Below are 25,203 nucleotides of genomic sequence, written 5' to 3'. Positions count from 1 at the left end.
TGGCACATTTATTTTTAAGGGCTTTTTCATGAATATACAAATAAGCATTTATATACAATAAAAATTAATATTGTTTATGATGAAAAATTAGAGTAAACTATTTTTTATTATAAAATAAACAATCCAAAAGTATACATGTTGTACAGTAGGCTGTATGAAAATCTATTTTTATTTATTTTCATATTGCTTATTTTATTTTATTGTCTCATGTAATTTGTAATTTGTAAACCATTAACCTATGAATATATATATATATATATATATATATATATATATATATATATATATATTTCAAAACAATATTTGATAGCGATTATGTAGGGGGGGGGGGGGGCAAACCATGGCAGGGGGGCATTTTTGCACATAACACCCCGGTCAGAGCTATATATCCCTTTTAGCCACGACCATGGCTTAACCGCGAGAGGATGACGTCAGTAACCCGTGGCAAAGCAGTAGAATGTTTAGAAAGGAATATTTGTAATATTGATATTTTACAGGAAAAGAATGGAATTTTAATATGAAGGATTATGTTGGCTGCATTACTTAAACGCATTAGAAAGAACAATAGCGTTTAATATTAGCCTGTTATGATTCCGATAGAGGTCGTAACATAGCCTTTAAACAGGCAACTTGTGCAACCAATCATGAAGAGCTTTCGGCACGCCCCCTACCTTTCGACACGCCCCAACCTTTCGACACGCCCATTACTCCGAGCTGCAGCTACCCCTGTCTCGCTTCAAAAGCATCTGTCGGATCATCGCATCCATTCTCCTGCATTAGTAAGACACAGACATCGAAAACTGTCTCATCACAAGGGAGCTGACTCTTGGGTGTGCACTCTCCCTTACACACATCCACCTTCTCAAGGTCCACTGTTCTGACACACGATAAGTCTCTGTCTGCACCTGTGACTGGGGACAACCAGCACATGGACTGACTATTTTTTTTAACTTTGCAAATACATTTAGTCTGGATTTTATCATAATAATCACAAATATTTAGTTTACAAATTAATAATCATTTCTTAAAGCAATTTCCCTCTGGGATTAATAAAGTTATTTGAATCTTGAATCTTGAATCTTAAAATAATGATGTGGATTTTAATAGCATATTTCATCCACTAGATGGCAGTAAATCACCTCAGTTTAGGGAAACTTTTTGTTGCAGTTGACCTGCTGAGGGCGCTGTAATTAGGCAGCTGATTAATAATAAGAAGCAGAATTATTGTTATTATTAATAATAAAATAGCAAATACTATAATGTTAGAGTTATTACTGATTATGAAAGAAAAAATGCCATGATATATGAACCCATGAATAATAGTGTTTATATCTGGAGTTATGATGTGTGTAATGTTGGTGTTAATGTAAGTCCTCATCATGTGTTTAATTCTGATTTATTTTAAAATAATGTAAATGTTTTTATTATGTCAGTTTGTGTATTTATTTGTGTGTTTCTAAGAATAGAATAGAATCTTTATTGTTATTGTACAAGAACAGTGACATTTGATTTGTAATTCCAAAAAAGTCCTAAAATAAACACAATAAAAACATAAACATGCTGCAGTAGAGCAGTATACACTTGTGTGATATTAATTTTTCCCTGCGTGTGATTTACTCAACTCAAACACAGATCATCACAATATACAAAAATAATAAACATTAAAACACTTTCATTTCATTAATTGTATAAAAATAGATGATTGTTACACAATAGGAGAAAAAGCGAATAAAACTCTGCATAATGCAAAATATTGAATTGTTCTCATTCTGCGAGGCTAAAAAGTCACCTTTACTTGTATATTGTTTATTAAGATGTAACATTAAAATTAACGAGCTGTCACTCATTAAAAAGTGAGAATATTGAATAAAACCTGAGATCACAAAACAAACATCTGAGAATATTAAAGAAATATTAGATTATTAAACAAAATCCTGAGAATAAGGAACTAAATTGGAGAGTTTGAAGGAAACCTGAGAATTTCACATGATAATCTGAGAATCCGTAATGAAACTTCCAACATACACAGCTCCCTAATAGAGACTGCAACAAAACATTCATTTCAATGATATGTTTTATAGTTAAACACACAGCATGAAACCTAGACGTATATATTGCTTGCATATTGTTTACAAAGACAAGATATTCAGATGAATTGTCAGAAATGTGTTGTAAAAGGAAAGCTGGAAACATTTGGTTCAGTAATAATGGAGCTGATTTAACTCTCCCTAATCTATTTGCTAATAACAAGGTGAGAAAATGAACATGGTTCAGAATGCATGAAATTATTGGAAGTAGAATCAAATCATTGTTTGTGTTTATAAAAGTTGAAATGTAATTTCCTGAGAAAAGGCCTTTGGGGGCGTGTCTCAGTCACATGGTCCCTGTCTTTCTGAGATTTCTCCTCCACCTCATCATATTCTGTAAAATAAACACATTTACCTCTTTAATATCTCCTTTGTATTGGATTAATAGTCATTGTTTTGTAAAACCTTCAAATACAGTAAATGATGCACTATGTAGGATTTCTTTGATCTTTAAACAATAAATGAAGAGAATAGAGGACATTTATCAGATGAGTTTTCTTAATATTAACACAGGCCATGTGTATAAGATGTGATAGAGATGTCCATCAAATTTCACATCATTTTACAAACTGATTCAACTGTAGAAATGCTACAAAACAATAATAAATTTTATATAGTATTACATTTCTATTTTCCTGTTAAATGTTTGGAATAAATAGATTCCAGTCCTTACAAGATTGTGTTTATAAAAATGTGGAAGTAAAAGAGCCATAAATATACAGGTCTTATCTAAAGTGTGTAATAAATCTGGCTGCACTTGTTAAATGACAGAACAGAGATTTGTTCTAAAAACAGTCAGCTGATGTTTATATTATATATCACAGGTAATATTTACAGTAGGTCTTATCTAAACTCTTTAATAAATGCACTTGTTAAATGACAGAACAGAGAGAACATTTGTTCTAAAAACTCTTCTGAAAGTTGATATTTATTATATACTGTAATGATTTTGAATGAACACACACTCGTCTTAACAGAGCTCAGGAAACACTCTACTTACATTCGGCCATGAGCACATGTGTACAGAACAGCTAGTCATGTCTCTGCCTTACTAACCACCTACGTTATGATGTAATGACGTTTTCTTAAAGGTGTACACTCATTACATCTCCCCTTTTCAGTTTTTTTTTTTTTTTAACAGTACGGAGTTAAACATTAACATTTCTGGCTCCTAATAACTTATAAATTATCAACACCTTCCAACAAGACCTTATTTCCAGTTTTTTCACTGCTTACTCTATACCCATAAAAGAACATTGTTACTTAAATCTATTAACCCTTAAGACCAATATATTGCCCTTCACCTTTCACCATTTTTTTTTTTTTTTTACAAATTTAATTTGTCCACTGGTCTGCTCAATCTGCCAGATCTAGTCACGAATAGTCCTTTGTGGGTTTTTTGGGCCTGGGACAAAGTTGTCCCCATATGCACTGTCGATGTAGGCAGCTGTTCATATATTTGTTCTGGTTGAACCGGAATTTGTTCTCCCTCTGCTGGGGAAGGGCAGAGCTGCAAGTGACGACGGTTGCATCGCAACGTTGCTCCTTGATTTGTGTCTATAACAAAAGATCGAGGAGTTGTACTTTCGCCTCTGACCACAGCAGCTGTTCCCCAGGTCTTTTGATGATCCAACTTTGTGAGCACCGCATCACCTGACCTTAGCGATGGCAAAGGTCTAGCCCCATTGTGACGATTAAAGTAGAAAGCTTGCTTTTGCTTTTCCATGGAATCTTTTCTCCTCACATCTTCAAAATTTGGCCACTGAGGCTGAAGATGTGTCTCAAGCAATGGAAGTGTTGTTTTAATCTTTCTGCCCATAAGAAGTTCAGCCGGGCTTACACCCGTTGTGATGCAAGGTGTGGCCCTATAACTCATCAGAGCCAAAAGAGGGTCTTTTTGTTGCAGAATTTTCTTCGCTATCTGCACCCCTCTCTCTGCATGTCCATTTCCTTGAGTGTGGTGTGGACTGGATGTGATGTGCAAAAAGTCAAATTCCTTTGCAAATTCCTGGAACTCAGCACTCACAAACTGGGGACCATTGTCCGAAACTATTTCATCAGGGCAGCCAAACCTGGCAAATAAGGCCTTCAGTTTTAACACTATTTCTGAGGTAGTGGTTGCTGGCATGTGAAGAATCTCAAGAAATCGAGAGAAATAGTCTGACACAACAAGATAAGTGTGCTTATTATACTCACACAAGTCCATAGCTAGCCTTTTCCAAGGTCTGTCTGGAGGGGGCGTTGAGATGAGAGGCTCCTTTTGCTGTGTCATCATCTCAAGGCATATTCGACAGGACTGGACCTTTTGTTTTATTTCTAACGAGATGCCTGGCCACCACACCGATATTCTGGCCCGCTCCCTACACTTTGTCAGGCCTTGATGTCCATCATGTATCCTGTTTAGAATATCTGCTCTCAAGAGGTTTGGAATTAGCATACGGCTTCCTCTTGTCAGTATTCCATTGTGCTCAGACAGCTCGTTCTTGAAATGGAAAAACTGTCGAACTGCCACTGGAACGTTGTCTATATGTTTTGGCCATCCTGACCTGATATACTTCAGTACGAGTTGCAGGTTATTGTCAGCCTTTGTAGCAGCCCTAATGGCTTCGAGTTTGGGTGGGCTTGCAGGCATGCATTCAGCAACAGCAGCAATGTAACACTCCACGTCGGTGTGTGTGTTGAGATCTTTTTTCTTGTAGGCTAGTGGGCTTCAGGATAGTGTATCAGCCACCACCAAAGTGTTTCCTGGAGAATATTCTGCGATCAGTTTAAATCTCATTAGCCTCATGAGTAGTCTCTGACATCTCAACGGAACACTGTCCAAGTCCTTTCAAGGCCTATTAGGTACTTTTCGAATTTTTCACAAGCCCACACACTCGCCAGACATTCTTTCTCAATCTGGGCATATCTGGATTCTGCCTCAGACAAACTGCGTGAGCAGTATGCTACCATTTCCAGTCTTTCTCATGCAGTTGCAATAGTACGCCACCTATGCCGTAACTGCTGGCATCAGCTGATACAGCAGTAGGTAGAGTCACATCATAGAACTTCAAAACTGGAGAAGTAGAAAGGATGTCTTTAATGCGCTGAAATGCTGTCTCCTGGGGACTGGCCCAGGTCCACGTAGCTGTTGACCTTAACAAGTCATACAGTGGTTTACCTTCTGTTGACAAATTAGGAATGTACTTGCCTAGGTAATTAAACATCCCCAGTACCCGTTTTAACTCCTGAACATTGTGTGGAGGAGACAGCTCACGGACTGCTCTGACCTTCTCAGGATCGGGTCTCACACCTGATTTGTCGATCAAGTGACCAAGGAAGTGAAGCTGATGTTGTCTCAGCAGACACTTTTCACGGTTCAACTTTAACCCAGCAGACTCAATTCTCTCTAACACATTGGTAAGCCGTTTATCATGCTGTTCCATGGCGTCTCCATGCACCAATATATCATCCATGTACACCAGTACTCCTTCAAGCCCTTGTAGAGTTTCCATCATCTTCCGCTGAAATATTTCTGGGGCACTGGTGATGCCGAAAGGAAGACGTTTAAAGGAGTACCTTCCAAATGGTGTTATGAAAGTGGTTAGTTTACTGCTTTCTGGGTGTAATGGTATCTGCCAAAAACCTGAGGCAGCATCCAAAGATGAGAAGACTGTTGCACCACTTAGTTTTGCCATTATCTCCTCTGCAGTTGGAAGAACATATCTTTCCCTTTTTACAGCTTCATTCAGCTTTATCAGATCTACACAGATGCGAACTCTCCCGTTCTGTTTAAGCACTGGCACCATAGGTGCGCACCAGTCCGTAGGGTCTGTCACTGGCTCAATGGCCCCATTTACTTCCATGCGCTGAAGCTCCTCTTTTACTTTTTGTATAAGAGGCAGTGGAACTATGCGTGCTATGTGTACCGCATATGGCTGAGCATTGTCCTTAAGCTGGATTTTAACAGGTTCTGTTTTCAAAGTTCCATGCTCCCCAAATGCATTGTGAATTTCCTCAATGCGTTTCACCACTCCCATTGAGGATACAGTGGATCGGCTTAACAAATTGTTCACGTTTTGTCCATGGATAACATACACTGGGAATGTGTACACACTTTCTTTATATGTGGTACTAACTTGAAATTTCCCCAAGCACTTGAGGCGTCCTTCAGGACTACACAGTGTAACACTAGACCGCTCCAGCGTTCTCCTGGGATTAAGTGTGCAGAATGTTTCTTCACACATGATGTTTGCGTCTGCACCAGTATCAATCTTGAATGTAACTGGTGTCTTTCCAATGGGAAGTTGCACAGTCCACTGTTCATCATTATTTTGTGAATTTGTAACAGCTCCCAGGAAATATGGTGTCTGTGCAACAGTTTCTATCACTTCTCTCACTGATTTACTGTGGCACATTCTTTCCCAATGACCCATTTTTTTACATTTGTTGCATGCTGATTTTATTGTTGGGCATTTTTCCTGATACCTGTGTTTAATCTTCCCACATCTTCCACATTTTGGTTCTCCTTGCTCTTTGTCAAATTTTCTTTTAGGTTTCCATTTCTGGTTTCCTTTGTCTGCTGCTTTCCCTTGTGCTATCTCTTGTACTGCAGCGTTCGCCTCCCCCTGCTGGTGAACTTGGAGCGCTACTTCTTCACATTGGCGCACGCTTTGAATGGTTTGAGCTAACGTGAGGTCGGACATTAACTGCAGTCTGCGCGACAGCTCTTTATCAAGAATGCCCACGACTATCCGATCCCGAATGTGTTCATCTCTGTATTCTCCGAAGTCACAATGTTCCGATAACTCATACAGAATTCTAAGTTTCTGCCTTTTCACCCGGGCGCTGTACTCTTTGATAGAAACAGGCTCGCTTGTAAATCACATTGCGTTTAGGGAAGAAGTACTCGTCGTATTTTCTTAACACAACGTCGAATCTCTTCTTGTCACCTTCCTCATCAAAGGCGAACGATTTAAATATGTGTTCGGCTTCGTTACCCATGGCGTAGATTAATGAACTGACCTGGACTTCACCGTCTTCTTTATCCAGTTTGGTAGCACTCCTAAAGCGCTGAAAACATAACTTCCAGTCAGCCCATTCATTCGGACGATCAAATGAAAAACACTCCGGAGGATTGAACTTCGCCATATTTTCGGGGCAATGCGCTCGTTTAGCACTTCTGACACCATGTAATGATTTTGAATGAACACACACTCGTCTTAACAGAGCTCAGGAAACACTTTACTTACATTCGGCCATGAGCACATGTGTACAGAACAGCTAGTCATGTCTCTGCCTTACTAACCACCTACGTTATGACGTAATGACGTTTTCTTAAAGGTGTACACTCATTACATATACCATATATAATCTAATCATATATAATCTAATCTTTGACTTTGCTGCCTGTGCACTTATGTACATTACAGAATAAACAAGAAGTCACTCACCTTCTGTCTCTCCTCCATCCTGTTCCTCAGTGATGACATCATCATAATCTTCTGGATTGTCTAATCAACAAATAAATGAAGAAGTAATAAACCAGTGTGTGTGTTGATCTTATAGTAAAATACTGAGTTACTGAGTAGAACACGACGTTTATATGGAAAATAAAGATAACCGAAATAATTTAAATATATAAACTGTTACATATTAACTTGATTATACTGATTTTATATTAACACTAACTTGTGAAATTAAAATAGGATTCCATGCAAGTGAGGAGCGAAAATTAACTATTTAAATATATACACTATTAAATTATAAGAGTTTAATGATGTTTTATTGTCTACCAGCTGCTGTAGTGAGAAAAAGGATTAACCAATAGGAACGGTGCATTTTCCCATTAGTGTGTGAAAGCTACTAGCCAGAGACTCCACTATAACCACTGAGATATGGAGGTGAGAGCTGATGAAGTCGCCTGCTGGAGCTTTACTGCAGTAAGAGGAGAAGAAATTATATCACTCTTTATAAGATGGAATTTTAGCCCTTATCTACATGATTATTTATTAATTGATAAATTCATGTTTGTATTTATTTTTTTTAGTATAAATATTATGAATATTGTAAATGTATTTTAAGGCAACATTCTTAATTTGTTAAGTTGTAGATTGTGATGTTAAAAACAGCCAATATTTATTTTTTATGTCCTCATCACATTCAGATTAATTTGGAAAACTAATGCATTAAAGATTTCAATTAATTTAAAATGTATATATAAATTAAAAGTTTCTCTTTCGTGTGACCGCTAGGTGCTATTCACATTAAATTAATAAATGCATAAATGCATTAATTATTTAGGTTTAATGAAGTACATTTTATATAAAATTGTTTTATTATATTACACCTTTTTAAATTACATTATTTTTTATATTTAAATACTTTTCAATTAATAATTAAAATATTCACTATTAAAATTTTTATTACTATTAATACTTAATATTAATATTACATGAGTGTACAGTGGTTAATCAATCGGAACGTAGGTCCTACCGTCGCCGCGCTCGGCGGTACCGTTTGGCTTTGTGCGTTTGCTGGCTTTTACCGTTAAGTGGCGCTATATAACTACAGACTGACGCCTCATGCCTTAGTTCATTCTCTGCTGGATTAATGAGACACAGAGTTTTAGAACTGCACGTAGTAGCGGATAAAATCAAGTAAAACATTGTAGTTAAACAAATTTATAATCACAGAACTAAAATGACGATACAAATGTAGAATTTAAATTAAATTAAATCTTATTAGGATCAAATTTAAACAAAATAAATGTTAATACAGTGAGCCTTTGGATTTTATCACGTGTAATTAGAAAAGACGCGTGTAGGGTTTTGTGTCATCTTATATCTTGTGTTCTTTAAATTTATAGTAGATTTATTAACTAAAATAAATGACCATAAAAATTATAACATTGTCAGGACGTTCTACTGCGTCAGCTGATGTTGGTCATTCAGCCCCGCTTGTGTTTGTGCGTTATTATAAGAATGAAATGCAGTAGACTGTTATGATCTGTAACGGATTCGACCCATGTTGCACGGGCGGCACCATAAAGCACGGGCGGCACCATAAAGCACGGACAGAGGCGAGGTCTTACAGGAAAAGGGTAATTTATTTAGGTAAAATGGGGAAGGAAAGTGTTGAAGGAGGGAGAATGGAAAGAATGGGATAAAGATTGTGCATGTGCAGTTCCGGGGGCTGTGCCACACTGGCATGTGGGCACACAGCTGACGATAAGTGTTGGTGCGAGTGGCAGAACTGAGCACGCGGAGGCAGCGCTCCTGCACGCTCCCTCGTGACGGCGCTTCTCCCGCTGTCGATGGCCGGCGCGAGTTCTCGCTGACGCAAAAACCTAACCACACTTTTCCTCTTCGGCAGCGGGGCTGCGAGGGCGGGCACGGTGCGGGAGTGAAGATGCCGCGGGAGCTCGCGCAGCTCTTTCTCGCGCTGTCCTCAGCGCGGAGATCAAAGGGCGGAATTCTAGTGTCCTTGTTTAAAGCGCCTGGGCCGCGAAACATCTCCCCACTGACATGCTTTTTTTTTTTTATATATATTCTCCATTACATCACGTACTTCCCAGACCTCAGACAAACCTCCGCGCCTTGCTTTTATAATGCGGAGCAAGCCCGAGATCATATTAACGTTAATTATCGCCAGCCGGCACAAATAGGTCGGCCCCGTTCCTTTTGCCGCCTATTTAGGGAGCCTACGGAGTGAGGGAGTAGTTATAGTAGATTTGGGCGTACACCCATCACACGCGCACGCCGTGGCAGATCATCATGATTGTCCTAAACTTGTATTTCATAAGGTTTTCCGAGCGGTGGTACAGCGCAACGGGGGTCATTATTTACTATTAAACATTAAACGAATTTACAAAACTTTATGCGTGCGATTAAGCGCTGATTCTACGTAGGAAAGTAAAGAAGAGGATCCTGATGCTCAACATTCCGGAGACCAAACCCCATTTAAATTAAATTAACAAATATTGCATGTAAATAACAATAGCCCACGTTTAAAAAAGCATTTTTATTTAGATTATAAAAATATAATCCTGCATCTGTTTTAGGTGTTCCAGCTGCCACTGTTCTAAAATTCAAATTAAATCAAATCTTATTAGGATCAAATTTAAGCACAATAAATGTTAACGCAGTGAGCCTTTTGATTTTATCACTTGTAATTAGAAAAAAAGCGTGTATGGATTTGTGTCATCTTATTTCTTGTGTTCTTTAAATTTATAGTAGATTTATTAACTGAAATAAATGACCATAAAATTAAAACAGTGTTAGGACGTTCTACTGCGTCAGCAGATGTCGGTCTTTCAGCCCCGCTTGTGTTTTTGCGTTATTATAAGAATGAAATGCAGTAGACTGTTATGATTTGTAACGGGTTCGACCCATGTTACTCAAACAACTCAGTTCAGGTGTAGGTAAATGGATAGAAAGTAAATGTCTGTGCTGTTTGGGGGGGGGGGGGGGGGGGGACGTGCTAATGATTTAGTCGGCTCTGTGTGTGTGTGTGTGTGTGTGTGTGTGTGAGTGAGAGAGAGAGGGGTGTCGCGGTCGTTTTCAGTGAAACAAAGGCTCAGCTGAAAAATGTTAGGCACATCAGTCACTTAACCCCCAATAAAAGGTATTTGAGTGTTATGATAGTTGTAATATAACAGATGCGCACTAACTACTAAACCTAAACCAGGCACGGAGATTAATGAACCAAGATAGCCCCCATACCCGTTTAAAAAAAATAAAAATACCAAAGAATATTATTGTGTATAGACTGATTAAAAACAATGCAATTTATGCTATCATAAGGAAAATAAGTTCTTCCATTCCAATGATTAAAAAGGGTAACAATGTCACCTTTAGAATCTAGAATCCGGGAGATTAAAATTACACAAATTTAAATCACTGAAAGTCTCCAGAAGAGCCTCAGATTCAAGAGGTTTTTAAAGTGGGGAGAAGTGCATTTCAGTTCCTCTGAATGTATAGGTGAGAACAGCCGATTCACACCTGGGGAGGGTGAATAATTTGTATTTGAATGTTGTCTGGCATTGTAAAGCACTATAGTGACACTAAAAGAACAACCCAGGATTAATAGGAATTCTTATACTGCATAAACATTATTTAGCACAAAAAAATTCCTCGCGCTCGGGAAAACTATGCGTGCGGTTGAGCGCTGGTTAGACTATAGGAAATTAAATCGGAGGGTTTTTATTTAGACTATTAAAAAAATAACCTGCGTCTATTTTTAGGCGTGCCAGCTGCCACTTTTTAGTTAGAAGTTTTCAATACAAAGCTTATAATGCCCACATGACATGACGGAATAAGGCACGGCTGGTGATGATTGGGGTTTGTTGGGTTACAGTGGATTTTACTACGCGGTGTGAGTGCAATGGCCATCCGTCTGCTCGCGCTGACTCTGCTCTCCGCGGATGGCCGGACCGCCCCCCTCCCACCTCTCGCTCCTTTGAAGTCCCGGGGCGCGTTCCATTTGCCCTGCTTGCATGCCGCACTTCCGCGTTGTTGCACGCGCGCTGCATACACAGAGCGTAGTAAAATCCACTGTAGCCCAACAAACCCTGAGTATTTTATAGCGCGGGGTGCAAGCCCGGGCAACGATAGCAACGATAGCTCACCAGTCATGTGTAATTCTGCGGTCCCGCTGCTTCGCATGTCTGAAGGGGGGGCCGCCTAACTAGTGAGCGAGGAGTGATATTGATTTGGGCGCACGCCGTGACAGGCTGAAAAAACTGTGTCAGATTAATGTGCAAAAACTATATAATAAAACTATATAAGACTACATGCCTTTATAAGACTCAACTTTTATTTACGCGCACTCACAATAACGAAAAAACGTTGTGATTTTGTAAGTGTTGTGAAGTGTTGTAAGCTGCGCTGTTCTGTATTGTTTTTGGTGAACTTGAGCGCGTCAGAAAATGAACTCAAACGTTTTTTTAAATGGTCAGAGTCAGTCTGCTTGCTGTTTTCCCAAACGCGTTTATAATCATTAGTCTACTTCTGCCGGTGCGCTCTGGAAAACCTCATGCATGTGGCTGAGCGCTGATTAAAACTATGGAGTAAATTAAAGAGGAGAATCACGATGCCGAGTCCTGAGCCCAAACCTCATTTAAATTAAAATAACAAATATTATAAGTAAAAAACAATAGCCCACGTTTAGAAACCGTTTATAAATTCTTTCCGACATGAGTTGGCCCGGTGTTATGCGCAGAGCGCCGGGAGATTTCCTGAAGCTCCGAAATCACTGGGCATGTTTTCTAAATAGCCGCTATCTTTAATAACTAATGGAGGTTTTGAGCTGTATACACACGCCTTCCTGCCTAAACAACTCTTAAAACTACACTTGTGACACAATAAACAGTAATATTTCAAACATTCTGCAGGCTGATATTTGGAGAAAGGAAAGAATAATGAATAAACCAGTTGTTGGGTCAAAATAACCCAACCAGGTGTTCATTTGTAAACTACATCTCATATGAGCCAACATGAGCAACCCAACAATGTGTTTAAAGTACCTGAAATAATCCAGAACTTAAATAACAATAAACCGATACAGAGATACGCTGTATAACGGTCACTGTTGTATTTACGGCAACAAGCGAAAATGTCACTTTGCGCCACCTGGCGGCCATTTTACGAATGACTTTGAAATGCAACTGATTTATTTTGGCCGCTGATGTTTTTACGCGGCGGTGAGCGCGACGGTAATAACCATTCCAATTGATCAACTACTGTAAGTGCTATATGTACATATATGGAGCTCATGTGTATTTCCCTTCCTCTGTTGCAGTACCACTCTGGGCCAGTAGGTGGTACTGCCACGCTTTTCATGTCAATCTCATTTAAGGGCTTAAAATTATAACTTGTTGCTTCTTTTCATCAGCATTTTTAAATTTAGTTTGCATTTGCTCAAGTGATACTTTTGTAGAAATTAATAATTATATGTTACAGAGAATAGATTAAATAAAAAGCCATTCAATATTATTTAATTAATTATTGTTCAGTGATATTAATGTAGATTTTTAAGTTAAAAATATTATTAAATTGCTTAATTCATTATGTAAAATACATTTTCCTGAATTGTTTTAGATGTGGGTGTGGCTTATATTAAATGCAGCTGTAACCCAGTGTTCATAATTAGCCATAAGAAAATTATAGACTGGTTACTAAAATGATGTAAAATAATAATTATATTAAAGTAATATTAAAGAATCCAAACTAATAAAGGTTTTGATTATAACAGTGAAAGATGGAAGTAGACAAATAGACAGACTCTGAAATCCCCCCGTGCAAGCATGTGGTTTGTCCTGAAATCAGTTGTTTCTAAAGATCCCCCCTGTGGTTATTTACTAAATGGTTTGTCCCAGCTGGTTGTCTGTCCCTATTGGGTGAAAGGTCAAAAGAACTTTCTAGACTTGAAGAAGCGAATGGATTTGTGTTTTTTCCCTCACGATTAGGAGCAAATCATAGCAAATTGTTCCTGGAGTTAAATGTGATGACATTTATCTGATGAGTGCAACAGTGAGGGTCTAACATGTTAACAGTCTACTGGTTTGTATTGCTCTAGCGTGGACAGCAGCCTGGAGACTTGCTAGTTGCTAAGCTAATTGTCCGATACTAAGCCACGTGTTTAATGTCACCGGTGTTAATGATAACATGTGGCATCTATTTTTCTGAGTGATGTACATCTACGTCACATTGTATTACTGTTGTGAATGATTTATATTATTATTATTTAACCTAAGCTTTATGATATTTTATGTTTTTTATTGCATTTTACTTTGTTGTCAGTAGTTCAACCAGTGCCATAAGCCATTGTAATATTTAATTGGTGAATTGATTTTGGGGATTCTGACCATATCTATAGGTCAGGTTTTTAGTCGAGACTGGACCCAGAACCTTTTCGAATTGATTCCTTGGATTACTTTTCCCTGTCATGGATGACGAGCCCATAAGATACTATCAAGTTGATTGATCTTCAAGTGCGGTAGGAAGGATTGTGTCCACACACAATAACGAACCGAATGGAAATTCGTGTGATGATCCAAAGTGGAGCACTAAGACTCTAGTAGACCCGGGCCGGTTTTATTTTCTTTATGTGCGCACTCTTTTATTGATTATTTATTTTAGTTACATATTGAATGCATCACTAGAGTTCTCTTTAAAAACATTGTGGTGTAAATTGCATTCCCTTTGTAATGTTTGTTAACCATACACACCCTTAATTAGTAAATATAAATAGTTAAATTTTACTACTGTGTCCTGGGTTTCTGACTCAGTGCATCACTTAACTCTTGGCTCTTGCCAAACCTAGAACCTTCTGAAGCTGGTCTACTCTATAGAACGTGATGGTGCCACTTGTGGGCTACACAGCAGATGGGGCTATATAAAAAAATAAAGCTTAATTAAACTTTGTTAAAAAGAAAGTCATGTGTTTATTATTTGAAATTAAATGCATGAATTAATTCCCCACATTATGAATTGTTGAGTTCTTTTAGATGCGAGTGTGACTTCTGTCAAATGATGCAGACGAGATATTGATGTTAATCAGCATTTAGCGTCTCAGCACTGTGAGCTCTTGGAGCTACACTTTACTACACTTATAGCAAGACTTTTTTGTTGTGTGTATGTTTTTCATCAGTTAATGTGGAGCGTCTGCTGTACACGTCCCTGTGGATGAGCTGTTACTATAGAAACCATAATGTAGTGGAACGAGTGCATTAATATAAACCTGTGATTTACAGCTGCAGTATGTCAGAGCTGCTGTTATAGAAAATTAATCAACATCAATCAGAATGCAGAATTCAGCAGCACATTATTTAAAGTTTATTATAGAAATGTTTAAGGAAATTTTTTTTTAATAACAGAGAAACTCCCTGACCTGTGGTGATGTTTGTGTTTGTTTCAGCCGTAACTGCATCATCATAGTTCTCGGACACGTCCTCTGTCAGAATGTAGAGATAAAAGCTATTAAATCCACATGAATGTCATTAATGATCATTTGGATGCTTGTGGATGCAACACTGTCACATTATTATCATACCTGTCAGTACAACTGACTTCTGATCAGCTGTAATGGCCTCATCATAATTCTCAGCTTCATCCTCTACACCAAAACACAGAGATTTAAAGAGATTTAAAGTTTACTGAAGTGGCAGTTTGTACACTGTGGATTTGTGTGTGTGTGTGTGCTCTCTAAAACAAATCCCAAAACAGAAGCACACCCTCCACGTTATCAGCGATGGGTCCAGCAGTGACGGCATCATCGTAGTCCTCTGGTGGCTCAACTCTTCCTGTATCACCTAAATGAAATAAAAGCAGAGGCTCTGTACAAACAGCTCCATCACATTCTGACCTCATGGTTTAATGTCAAGTCACTCAATTTATCTGATCAGTTAACAACTGCACCCACTTATGAAGTCACTGGTGTCGATGACATCATCATAATACTCAGCCTTTTCTCCAATCCCAGACTTTACTGGAAAAAGAAGAGTTTGTGTGTTTGGGCTTTTAAACACATTTATACTCAATAAAATCCTCATCCAAAGAAGCTTTGATAAATGTGATAAGAGGGATTTCAGAAGCTTAAAGTAAGATAAGGTTGATTGTGAGATCTCATGTGTCAGCATTAAAACACTGGAGTTACTGTAATTCTTCTATACAATACATCATAATCACGTCTCAGAAAGGACACATTTAGTCATTTCTCATCTTTAATTGCAATTCGAATATCTTTCAGTTAATGGAGTCAGACAAACTCACACTCTGGCCTTTTTTACCTGAGAGAAGCTCATCATCCACATGCTCATACCCAGAATGCTGTTCTTCAGAGAGGAGACTTCCTGTTAGAGGAGAGCAGGACAGGAATGAGACACACACACACACACAGACTCATGAACTCTGATTCAGGAAAACACACATTATAAAGTGTTTGAACATATGTCAAATAAGGTACATGTCACATACAAACACACACACACACACACACAAAGAGACTCATGAACTCTATTTCAGGAAACACACATTTCGTATGATCTGTCAAATAAGGTATACGTCACATAAACACACACACACACACACACCGGGTGTAAGTCAGGGAGAGGCGGGGGGGATGCACCTGCACAGGAAAGCCTGCACGACTGCATGCACACTCAAACACACACACACACACACACACACACACACACACACACACAGAGGCCTTTTTCAGACGTATGATATTTAACATTTGGAGTTTTATCAGTTCATAACAGACAGTCTTTCTGTCCAGTGGCCACATTGGCAGATATTTATCTCTTCCTTTCTTCCTTTCTTTCTTTCTGGCGGTGCTGAATGTGAGTTCCCCCAGGACACCATACACACTAGAACCTCCAGGTCTAACAAAATTCATCTAAAACTATCCATACAACCAGCCGGGGTCGGAAATATTCTGAAGCAAAAATCCAACAATCAAAACGGCACTATGGGGGAACTAGAGTGTGTTTCTCTGGGATTTTACATTTATACTGTAACTGGAGAGAGAGAGTGTGTGTGTGTGTGTGTCTAAATAGAGTAAAACTAATGCTGTTTATCTCATGTTTTATCCTCTTGGGATGTAAATGTGCCCATATGATGACATTTAATAATCACCAGAGTTTATGGGGACTTAAACTTTATACCTTTATCTGGCCAATAAAATACACATCACATAGACACACACACGGAGTAAAGCAGAGAGAAGGGGGAGGCACCTGCACAGGAAAACTAGCACGTACACACACACACACACAGGGTGGATTAAGTGACAGCTACCCGGGGTGACATCCTGCCAGCGGCGGCACTGATCTGAATGCTCAGGATGGTGATAACATTTGCATGATCAGTTTTCTATCACTCTTTTGCATGCCACATATTTTCATGTCACCGTGTGGGACATTAATCTCCAGCCCTGATTCTAGTTTGTGAACGAGGCAGGGGACTGACTGAAGCTCTCCCACTCAGTTGTACGAGATGGGGAGGGAGCGGATGAGATGGACATCACCTCAGGTCTCCTGCAGGAACCCCGGGGCACGTGCCCCAGTACTGATCTGCTGAGCCCCAGTAACATCTCACATTCAACTTTTAACAAGATCCTAGATTTGGATTCAGTGGATTCATTTAGACTGATAATAATGTAAAGGATCTTTTTATCCACAATGTCAAAGCAACACGGTTTAACTCACAATACAAGCTGAGACGCACCATGTGATCAGGTCGTTACACCACGGCGTGTGTGTGTGTGTGTGTGTGTGTGTGTTCACTTAATCATATATCTGTGCTTTAAACAAGTATTGATTCATCACACGACAACGGGAGTAAAGTAAGTTTTATAATAATAATAATAATAATAATAATAATGCAGCTGTCATCACTTTATGAGTGTAATATCATGTATGTAATAAAATAGACTTTAATCACACTTGTGTTTATTAACTTGTGTTATTATACTGCTTGACTACATGAAATTGCATTTTATATATAAAGGTTATTATAATTATTTTGTTTTTTTCCAATTGATTGAAAAAGTTAAAAAAGTTTTAAGGCAAGAGTGTTTTTATTTATTAATTATTTTTTGTCAGCGTTCTGAAGGGGAGATTTGCCACACACACTAGATCCGGCACTGAGACAGAATTCTGCTGATAAACATCTATTAACAGTTCTGATTTAGTGCAAGTGTGTGTGTGTGTTTGTGTGTTTGTGAGTGTGTGTGTGTGTGAGTGAGAGTTTTCCTGTGCAGGTGCATCCCCCTCTACCTGCCTTACACACTTTTTTTTTGTGTGTGTGTGTGTGAGAGAGAGAGAGAGAGAGAGAGAAACTATACACTACAGTAAATACTCACAGTATTATGAATGATCTGGGGTTTATGCCGTAACATTTTGCAGTGTGTGTTTATTTTCCTGACAACCCCTGAGGTGATGTCCTGAGTGAATGAGATTAATTGACCCACAATGTGACATGAAAAGTCTGATGTGCAAATGAGTGACAGAAAACTGTTTGTGTAAATGTTATCATTCCTCTACATTTTTATTTTCTTTTTTCACCACACACTCTGTCCTGCCCCCCTGTAAGACACCCCCCTGCCCATGACTGCCCATGTCACCAATATCTTAATCCTCCACTGACCACATGTACTCTAACTGCACATTTCCTCTCACACTCATTTTACTTATTTGTATTAATATTTTTGTAAATAAATGAATCAGACTGGATTTGGGGTAAAATCCTGCTTTAATCACTGAGTTTGCATTGAGGGGTGTATTTAGTATTGAGTGATTTGATCATTTGCATCCAGTGAATTTCAGCTCCAAGTTTAAATGGAATACAATAAGTGTGATGTAGAACAGTCCACATATCACTCACCTCTTTGAGTGGAGCTCGTGATTCTTCTAGTGATGTATCTGTGGTTGATCTCCTCATAGACTGCCTCAGGCTGAGTCTTACGCCTCGTCTTAGAGACAACTGGGAGTGCATAATAATAATAATAATAATAATAATAATAATAACTGGTATTGTAGAGAAAATAAACTGTGTGAATGTGTGGTACCTCTCCTGAGCACTCTGTTCTGGTAAAACAGTACCACCAGAAGCACTAAGGCCAGGAAGAGCAGCGTTCCCAACACAAAGAGAACCAGTGGAGGGGTGGGTGGGGTATTTGGAGCGCCTCTTCCTGAAGTCCAAAACACAGAAGAGGATCTTGATAAGAAAAAAATAGTGAACAGTAACAAATATTGTATTGTAACAAATACACATACCTGATGTGGTGGTGGTGGTTGTAGTGGTGGTGGTGGTGGTAGGTGTAGTAGTGGACACTGTGGATATGTCTGTATTTGCAGACAAAAAAACTAATGCATTAAAAATACACTCTCACTAGATCAGGTTTCTGACTTGCTGAGCTTTCAAGCTAACATCAAGCTAACATCTAAGATTATAAATAAAAGTTATCAAGTCTTAACCCTGTGAGAAAAGTGTAGTAAGTGGAGAGAGAAAGCTGAAAAGTTATCACACCCCTCTGACCTGCACAGGTGACTTCAGCATGAGAGCAGTCAGTGTGTTTCTTCAGGGAATGATGACAGTCCCACAGGTGAATCTCATCCCCTCGACACTTCACTCTGTTCAGCCAGATAGTCCCTTCACCAGGACCAAAGCTAACATTCCTATCAGCACTCAGCGCCGAGCCACAGCCCAGCTGTCTGCACACCACCTGAGCGTTACTGATGTTCCACTGATCATCACAAACGGAGCCCCACGTAGCGTTATGATACACCTCCAACCTCCCAGAGCAGCTTCCCTTTCCTCCACTCAGCCTGAGAGACCAGTGCTCTACATCACACACATCACACATGGGGCAAGTTTAACAAAAACTGGTTGTATAAAGATTTTTAAACCACCAAATTACAAACATCCTGAAAATATAAACTGTTAAAAATTCATTAATTGGTCACTGAATAAAATGATTTAAAGCAGGAAGATGAGCTTTAGGTTCTGTTTACTGCTTTTATCTCTGTGGCTTTGATTTTTATGAAATGTGAGGAAGAATAATGACCTCAGGATGATTCAATAAAGTTCTCAGCAAATGATTTCATGGATACAGGAGGAAATCCATTCTTACAATGAGTAATGAAATTGAATGTAAATGAAGAACAGCACTAAAAGCTTTTCCTTATGTTTCCTTACTTGAGCAGTGTTTCTGAGAGGGAAGTGAAGAGCACTTTTCTTGTGTATGTAGAGGAGTTTTATCATCTGCAGTAATAAAATACACACATTAATGAAATGTTACACAGCAGGTTTATCTCTCAGAGCAGACTTTTATCAGACTTTTACCTTCATATCTCAGTAACATTAGTTAAACACTATTCACAATGAAACACTGCAGTTTATATCAATGTACAGAACCAGAGAAGTCTGACTCCACCCACCTGTGCAGGTAATATGAGCCACTTCTTCACTATTATCACATGTGTTCTGTCCCCAGGGTGAAGATGGACACTGCCACAGATTAGAGTCCTGTTTCCTACACTTCAGATAATCCAGCCAGTTAGGAGCAGATTTGACTCTTGCTTCAGTGTTTGACACACTGCCACGCCTTCCACAGTTCAGCTCTTGACACACCATGTTTACTGTTTCATCATCCATCTGGTTGTAACACACATTACCCCAGGTTCCATTGTAGAACACTTCCAGATTCCCCTTACAGCCCTCTGTGAGTCGGATCTCTTTAAACTCTGGGAGAAACAAAACAACTTATTAACTTGTCCATATTTAACGTGTAACAGGTTGAATCTCAGTCATCACACTGTACCTGAACACACGACTCCTACGTCCTCCTCGTGTCCACATTCCCCCTCTTCACACAGCTGAGATCTGCAGTTCCACAGGGACGTCTCGTTCCCCTCACACTCCACCTCATTCAGCCATATGGACCCAGTTCCAGGACCAAACCAGGCTGGTATGTGGTGACTGAGGGCAACTCCACACTGCAGCTGTCTGCACACCACCTGTGCATCCTCAATATCCCACGAGTCATCACACACTGTCCCCCATGAGCCGCTGTGGAAAACCTCCAGTCTTCCTGCACAGTCTCCCCCAGAACCAACCAGTCTGATGGAGCTGATGGCATGGTTCAAGATACCTGTGGTATGACCCAAAATATTGAAGTCAAAATAATTTTGCTATTTCAGCAATCTTATATTATTACTCCATATTTAATAGGAAATGAAGAAATACCTGCTTACCTGAGCAGGTGATGTACAGCTGTTCCCCAGAGCTACAGTTGACAGATTGTGCACTGCTGCAGTTCCCCAGATGAGCTTTACTCCCAGAGCAGCTGAATCCCGTTACACACATGTGTTTGTGTTCAGTGGTAGATGGAGAGGAGCGGTAGTTCAGCACAGAGCCACAGCCCAGCTGTCTGCAGAGCACAGACGCCTCAGACAGACTCCACGAGTCCAGGAGAACTCTCTTCCAGTCCTGCCTGAAATACATCTCCACTTCCCCCTGACACTCGCTCCCTGCAGACAACCGCGCTCGTCCCTCATGAAACGCCATGGATGATCCTGAAGCAGAAAAACATCATTTAAATATTCTAATGAACACTGAGTTCATTCACTAATGTGGTGTAGGTGAGGTTAATATCTCACCATTACAGATGACTCCAGCATCGTGTTTATGAGAGCATGCAGCTCGACTCCATGATAAGGTGCCACATTGTGATAGGTGTGTCTCATTCCCCTGACAATCAAACACATCAGCCCAGATGTGGCCACTCCCCTCCCCAAACCAGTCCACCCCCACCACAGCCACAGCACTCCCACAATGCAGCTGTGCACAGAGAACATCTGCAGCTCTCATATCCCAGGTTACAGCACAAACTGTGCCCCAGTCACTGAGGTACTGGAGCTCCACTCGACCAGAACAGGAGTCAGAACCGTTCACCAGCCGCGCCTCTGTGTGACCTGAACAAACAGCCGAGAGCTCAGTGAAAGAGGAACATTAACAAAGACACCTTAAAGTTTGATTGACAGGTATGTGGTATCTATTTAAACAGATGTTAAATCATGATACTTAACCAGAACATATTAATCCCACATCGTTGTCATGGGAGCAGTTTGAGTGTTTTGGTGAAGATATTGTTGGACAGAAGGTAATATCAGATTCATTTCCTCTACACCGAAGCTCCTCTGTCCACACCTGACCCTCCCCTCGGCCAAAAGCAGCTGATCCCAGTACCTTCACAGGAATCCCACAGCCCAGCTCTCGACACACAACCTCTGCATCCTCCTGGTTAAAGTCAGCATCACACACTGTGGACCAGGAACGTCCATGATGCACCTCCACTCTCCCAGAGCACTGGTGAGGACCAGCACTGAGTCTCGACATTCTGTGACCTGTGTTTCATTTCATTGTGTAAATATTGTGCATGTTTCAGCAGAAAAATGTTTAAAAAAAAAGTGTGCTGTAAAATTAAACTCTCATAGCTGAGTTTAATTGCAGTCATGGTCGTATAATTACAGTAAAATTTTAATCATGTAACAAATATATTTAGTTTAATGTAGTTTATATATCTTATGTGTGGGTGGTTTCAGATTTTATGTCCTTCATCCGTTTTTGTGAATTAAACTTTCCCACAAACAGAGTGGACCAGGAGCCCTAGATGAGGATTTTAGGGCTGTTGATTATGTGAATGATCAAATCTCATGTACGCGCTGCTTTTCATGAACAGGTGGCACTAATCAGTCTGAAACCAGGGATTTACCACAAGTGTGTGTAGTTTAATGAATCTGATGTGAAACACTCATATAAACACCATTTACAGAGAAAAGTGAGAGAAATTTAATACAAGAACAAGAAAATGTTCCTGCATGAGGCCCCATGTGTTTTTGTCTGTGTTTTTCTCTCTAGTTATTAGTGAAGTTTAGGAGGGAAATTAATAAGTTATATTATAAATTAATAAAGGTAACTAAATAAAATAAAAACTAAACCTAAAAGAAATTCAAGCTACTTTTTGTTACATTTTGTCATATATCTGGTTCCAATGTGGTCTAAACAATAATGTTCAAATGACATTTTTGATTAATTAAATGACTGCAGATTAATTTTGCACACATTAGTTAATTTCCTAGCTGTTATTTGTAAAATTCTTGTTGAGTTTTGTGTGAAACATTTCAATTGTAGTTACTTTAAATTAATCTCTTAGAAAATCCCTATTACTAACAAAATATGATATTAACTAAAAAGGGTTTATTGATGATTTTAACAAAAATGTTTATGTTAATTATAAAGGAGTCCTCACTGTATATTTGTAAACATATTTAACAGTCACAGTTACCTGCATATGCAAATGATCATTTAGACCCAAATTAGTGAGTATTTGTTCTCCTCCACTTTACCATACAGATAAAAACCTGAACCTAGGCCTCAGTCTCTGTGCCACCCCAAAGTGAGTGCTGGGCCCAGCCTGGCCACCCCTATGAAAAAAGTCTGGCTCTGCCACTGCCTGTCATAATGAACCTCCTGCAAATGGACCCTTACTCAGGCTCAGTCAGCTCTTTGGTAGAGTCGCACCAGGCTTTACATTTAAATAAAGACAAAATGGAATTCAAATAATGTCTGGATAGAATTACAGTTAAATCATGCTGATAATCTAACTCATTGTTTTTATTCCCGAAATTCAGTAGTTTACCTGAGCAGATGACTCCAGCATCTTCATCATGACTACAGTCACTCACTCCCCAGCCTCGTGACCCACAGTCCTTCAGTGTCGACTCTGATCCACTACAGCCCACATCATCCATCCAGATTGGTCCTGATCCTGGTCCAAACTTCTGCACATCTACAGCCTCCCCACAGTGCAGCTCTCTACACACCACTGCAGCATCAGTCATATCCCAGTCATCATCACACACTGTTCCCCACTGACCCTGATGAACCTCCACTCTCCCAGCACAGCGACTTCCACCATTCCCCAACCTCACACTGTCTGAGAGAGAGAGAGAGAGAGACAGAGAGAGGGAGGGTTTATTACACACACACACACACACACACACACACACACAAATACACACACGCACACAGTTTTTCTCTCACACACTCACAAAAAGACACACGCAACAGACACTTTCTATGGCTTTTTCTCTCACACAAACAACACACACTATTTTTTTTAATCTTACACAAATATGCATGCAAATATACTCAATTCTCTCTTTCACACACACACACACACACACACGCACACTTTTGGTCTCTCACTCACTTACAAATTACTCTTACACACACACTTACAAAACCTTTTTTTATATATATTCTATTATTTTATTTTATTGAAATAATCAATTTGTAATTTAATTCTCATGAACAGTCGTATAATCACCAATCAATCAATTTTAGGAGGAGTGATCCTTTTCAAATTCACTGAATATATTATTTATTATTTTTGTCTATGTTTTTTTGACATGGTGTTAAATCTCTCACTTGGAAGTTGCACTGAGTAAATACAGCTGGATGAAACAACCAGGCTACAAAGCAACATGATTAAACACATTTTAATATAATGCAGTTTTTAAATTATTTTATTTATTGAAGGAAAAAAGCCGTCCTAACCTTCCTGGCCCTGTGTGAAAAAGTAATTGCCCCTAATCCTAATAACTGGTTGCTCCACTCTTGCCAACAACAACTGCAACCAAGTGTTTGTGATAACTAGCAATGAGTCTTTCACATCACTGTGGAGGAATTCTGAGCCGCTCTTTTATGCAGAATTGTTTTATTTCAGCCACACTGGAGGGTTTACGAGCATGAACGTCCTGTTTAAGGTCATGTCACAGGATTTAAGTCCGGACTGTGACTAGGCCTCTCCAAAAACATTCATGTCATTTATTTTAGATCCATTCAGAGGTGGACTTGCTGGTGTGTTTCAGTTTATTGTCCTGCTGCAGAACACAAGTACACTTGAGCTTGAGGTCACGACCTGATGATCAGACGTTCTCCTTCAGGATTTTCTGGTAGAGCCCAGAATTCATGGTTCCATCAATTATGGCGAGTCGTCCAGGTCCTGAAGCTGCAAAGCCCCAGACCATCACACTACCACCACCATGTGTGACTGTTGGTATGATGTTCTTTTTATAAAACACTGGGTTAGTTTTACACCAGATGTAACGGGACACACACCTTCCAAAAAGTTTAACTTTTGTCTCATCAGTCCACAGAATATTTACTACCAGGTTTTCTCCATTTGTGAGTGATGGTTCACTGGAGTCCCAACGCCTTAGAAATGTCTTTGTAACCCTCATACACGTCAATTACGTTATTTCTCATCTGATGAATTCATCATTTAAAAACTGCATTTTGTCTTTACTCGGGTTATCTTTGTGTTGATGATTTCAATCATTTGTGTGATAAATATAAAAAAAAAATTAAAAAAGAAGGGGAAATATATTTTTCTGATATATATACATTATAATCCCAGTTGATGTAGTGAGAAGTGTGTGATGTGTTAGTGTGAATAATGAGTGTGTACTTACCAGCTGCTGTGAGTGTGAGTGTGGATGAGAGAAGAATAAAAGTCAGACAGATTTCCATCTCCCTCCTCACTGTACACGATGTGTTCACCTCCA

The 25,203-nt window shown here is 39.3% G+C and overlaps 1 protein-coding gene across 1 annotated transcript; it reads right to left on the bottom strand.

The window, feature by feature from the left end:
* Positions 1 to 1,999: 1,999 nt before the first annotated feature.
* LOC128533923 (scavenger receptor cysteine-rich type 1 protein M130-like) lies at positions 2,000 to 25,203 on the bottom strand. Its single transcript, XM_053508158.1, has 19 exons — positions 25,111 to 25,203; positions 23,274 to 23,570; positions 21,661 to 21,978; positions 21,232 to 21,546; positions 20,827 to 21,147; positions 20,394 to 20,723; positions 20,011 to 20,316; positions 19,769 to 19,834; positions 19,109 to 19,414; positions 18,835 to 18,915; positions 18,639 to 18,755; positions 18,455 to 18,553; positions 15,856 to 15,918; positions 15,489 to 15,554; positions 15,301 to 15,378; positions 15,120 to 15,182; positions 14,958 to 15,020; positions 7,520 to 7,579; positions 2,000 to 2,421 (listed from the first exon to the last, which is right to left on the bottom strand). The coding sequence occupies exons 1-19, from the start codon at positions 25,166 to 25,168 to the stop codon at positions 2,306 to 2,308; spliced, it is 3,123 nt and encodes a 1,040-aa protein (XP_053364133.1). The 5' UTR covers positions 25,169 to 25,203; the 3' UTR covers positions 2,000 to 2,305.

Source organism: Clarias gariepinus, chromosome 12, assembly GCF_024256425.1.
Source record: "Clarias gariepinus isolate MV-2021 ecotype Netherlands chromosome 12, CGAR_prim_01v2, whole genome shotgun sequence".
NCBI classification, from domain to species: Eukaryota; Metazoa; Chordata; class Actinopteri; order Siluriformes; family Clariidae; genus Clarias; species Clarias gariepinus.
The sequence above is the reverse complement of the archived record's forward strand: the minus strand, read 5'-3'. Positions and strand labels throughout refer to the sequence as shown.

Excerpts from the sequence above, each read along its gene's own strand:
- LOC128533923 (XM_053508158.1), bottom strand. The coding sequence starts at position 25,168 with ATGGAAATCTGTCTGACTTTTATTCTTCTCTCATCCACACTCACACTC. Across the intron at positions 23,571-25,110 it reads ACTCACACTCACAGCAGCTG|ACAGTGTGAGGTTGGGGAAT; the intron begins GTAAGTACACAC and ends TCTCTCTCTCAG. Across the intron at positions 21,547-21,660 it reads TGTGGGATTAATATGTTCTG|GTCACACAGAGGCGCGGCTG; the intron begins GTTAAGTATCAT and ends CTGTTTGTTCAG.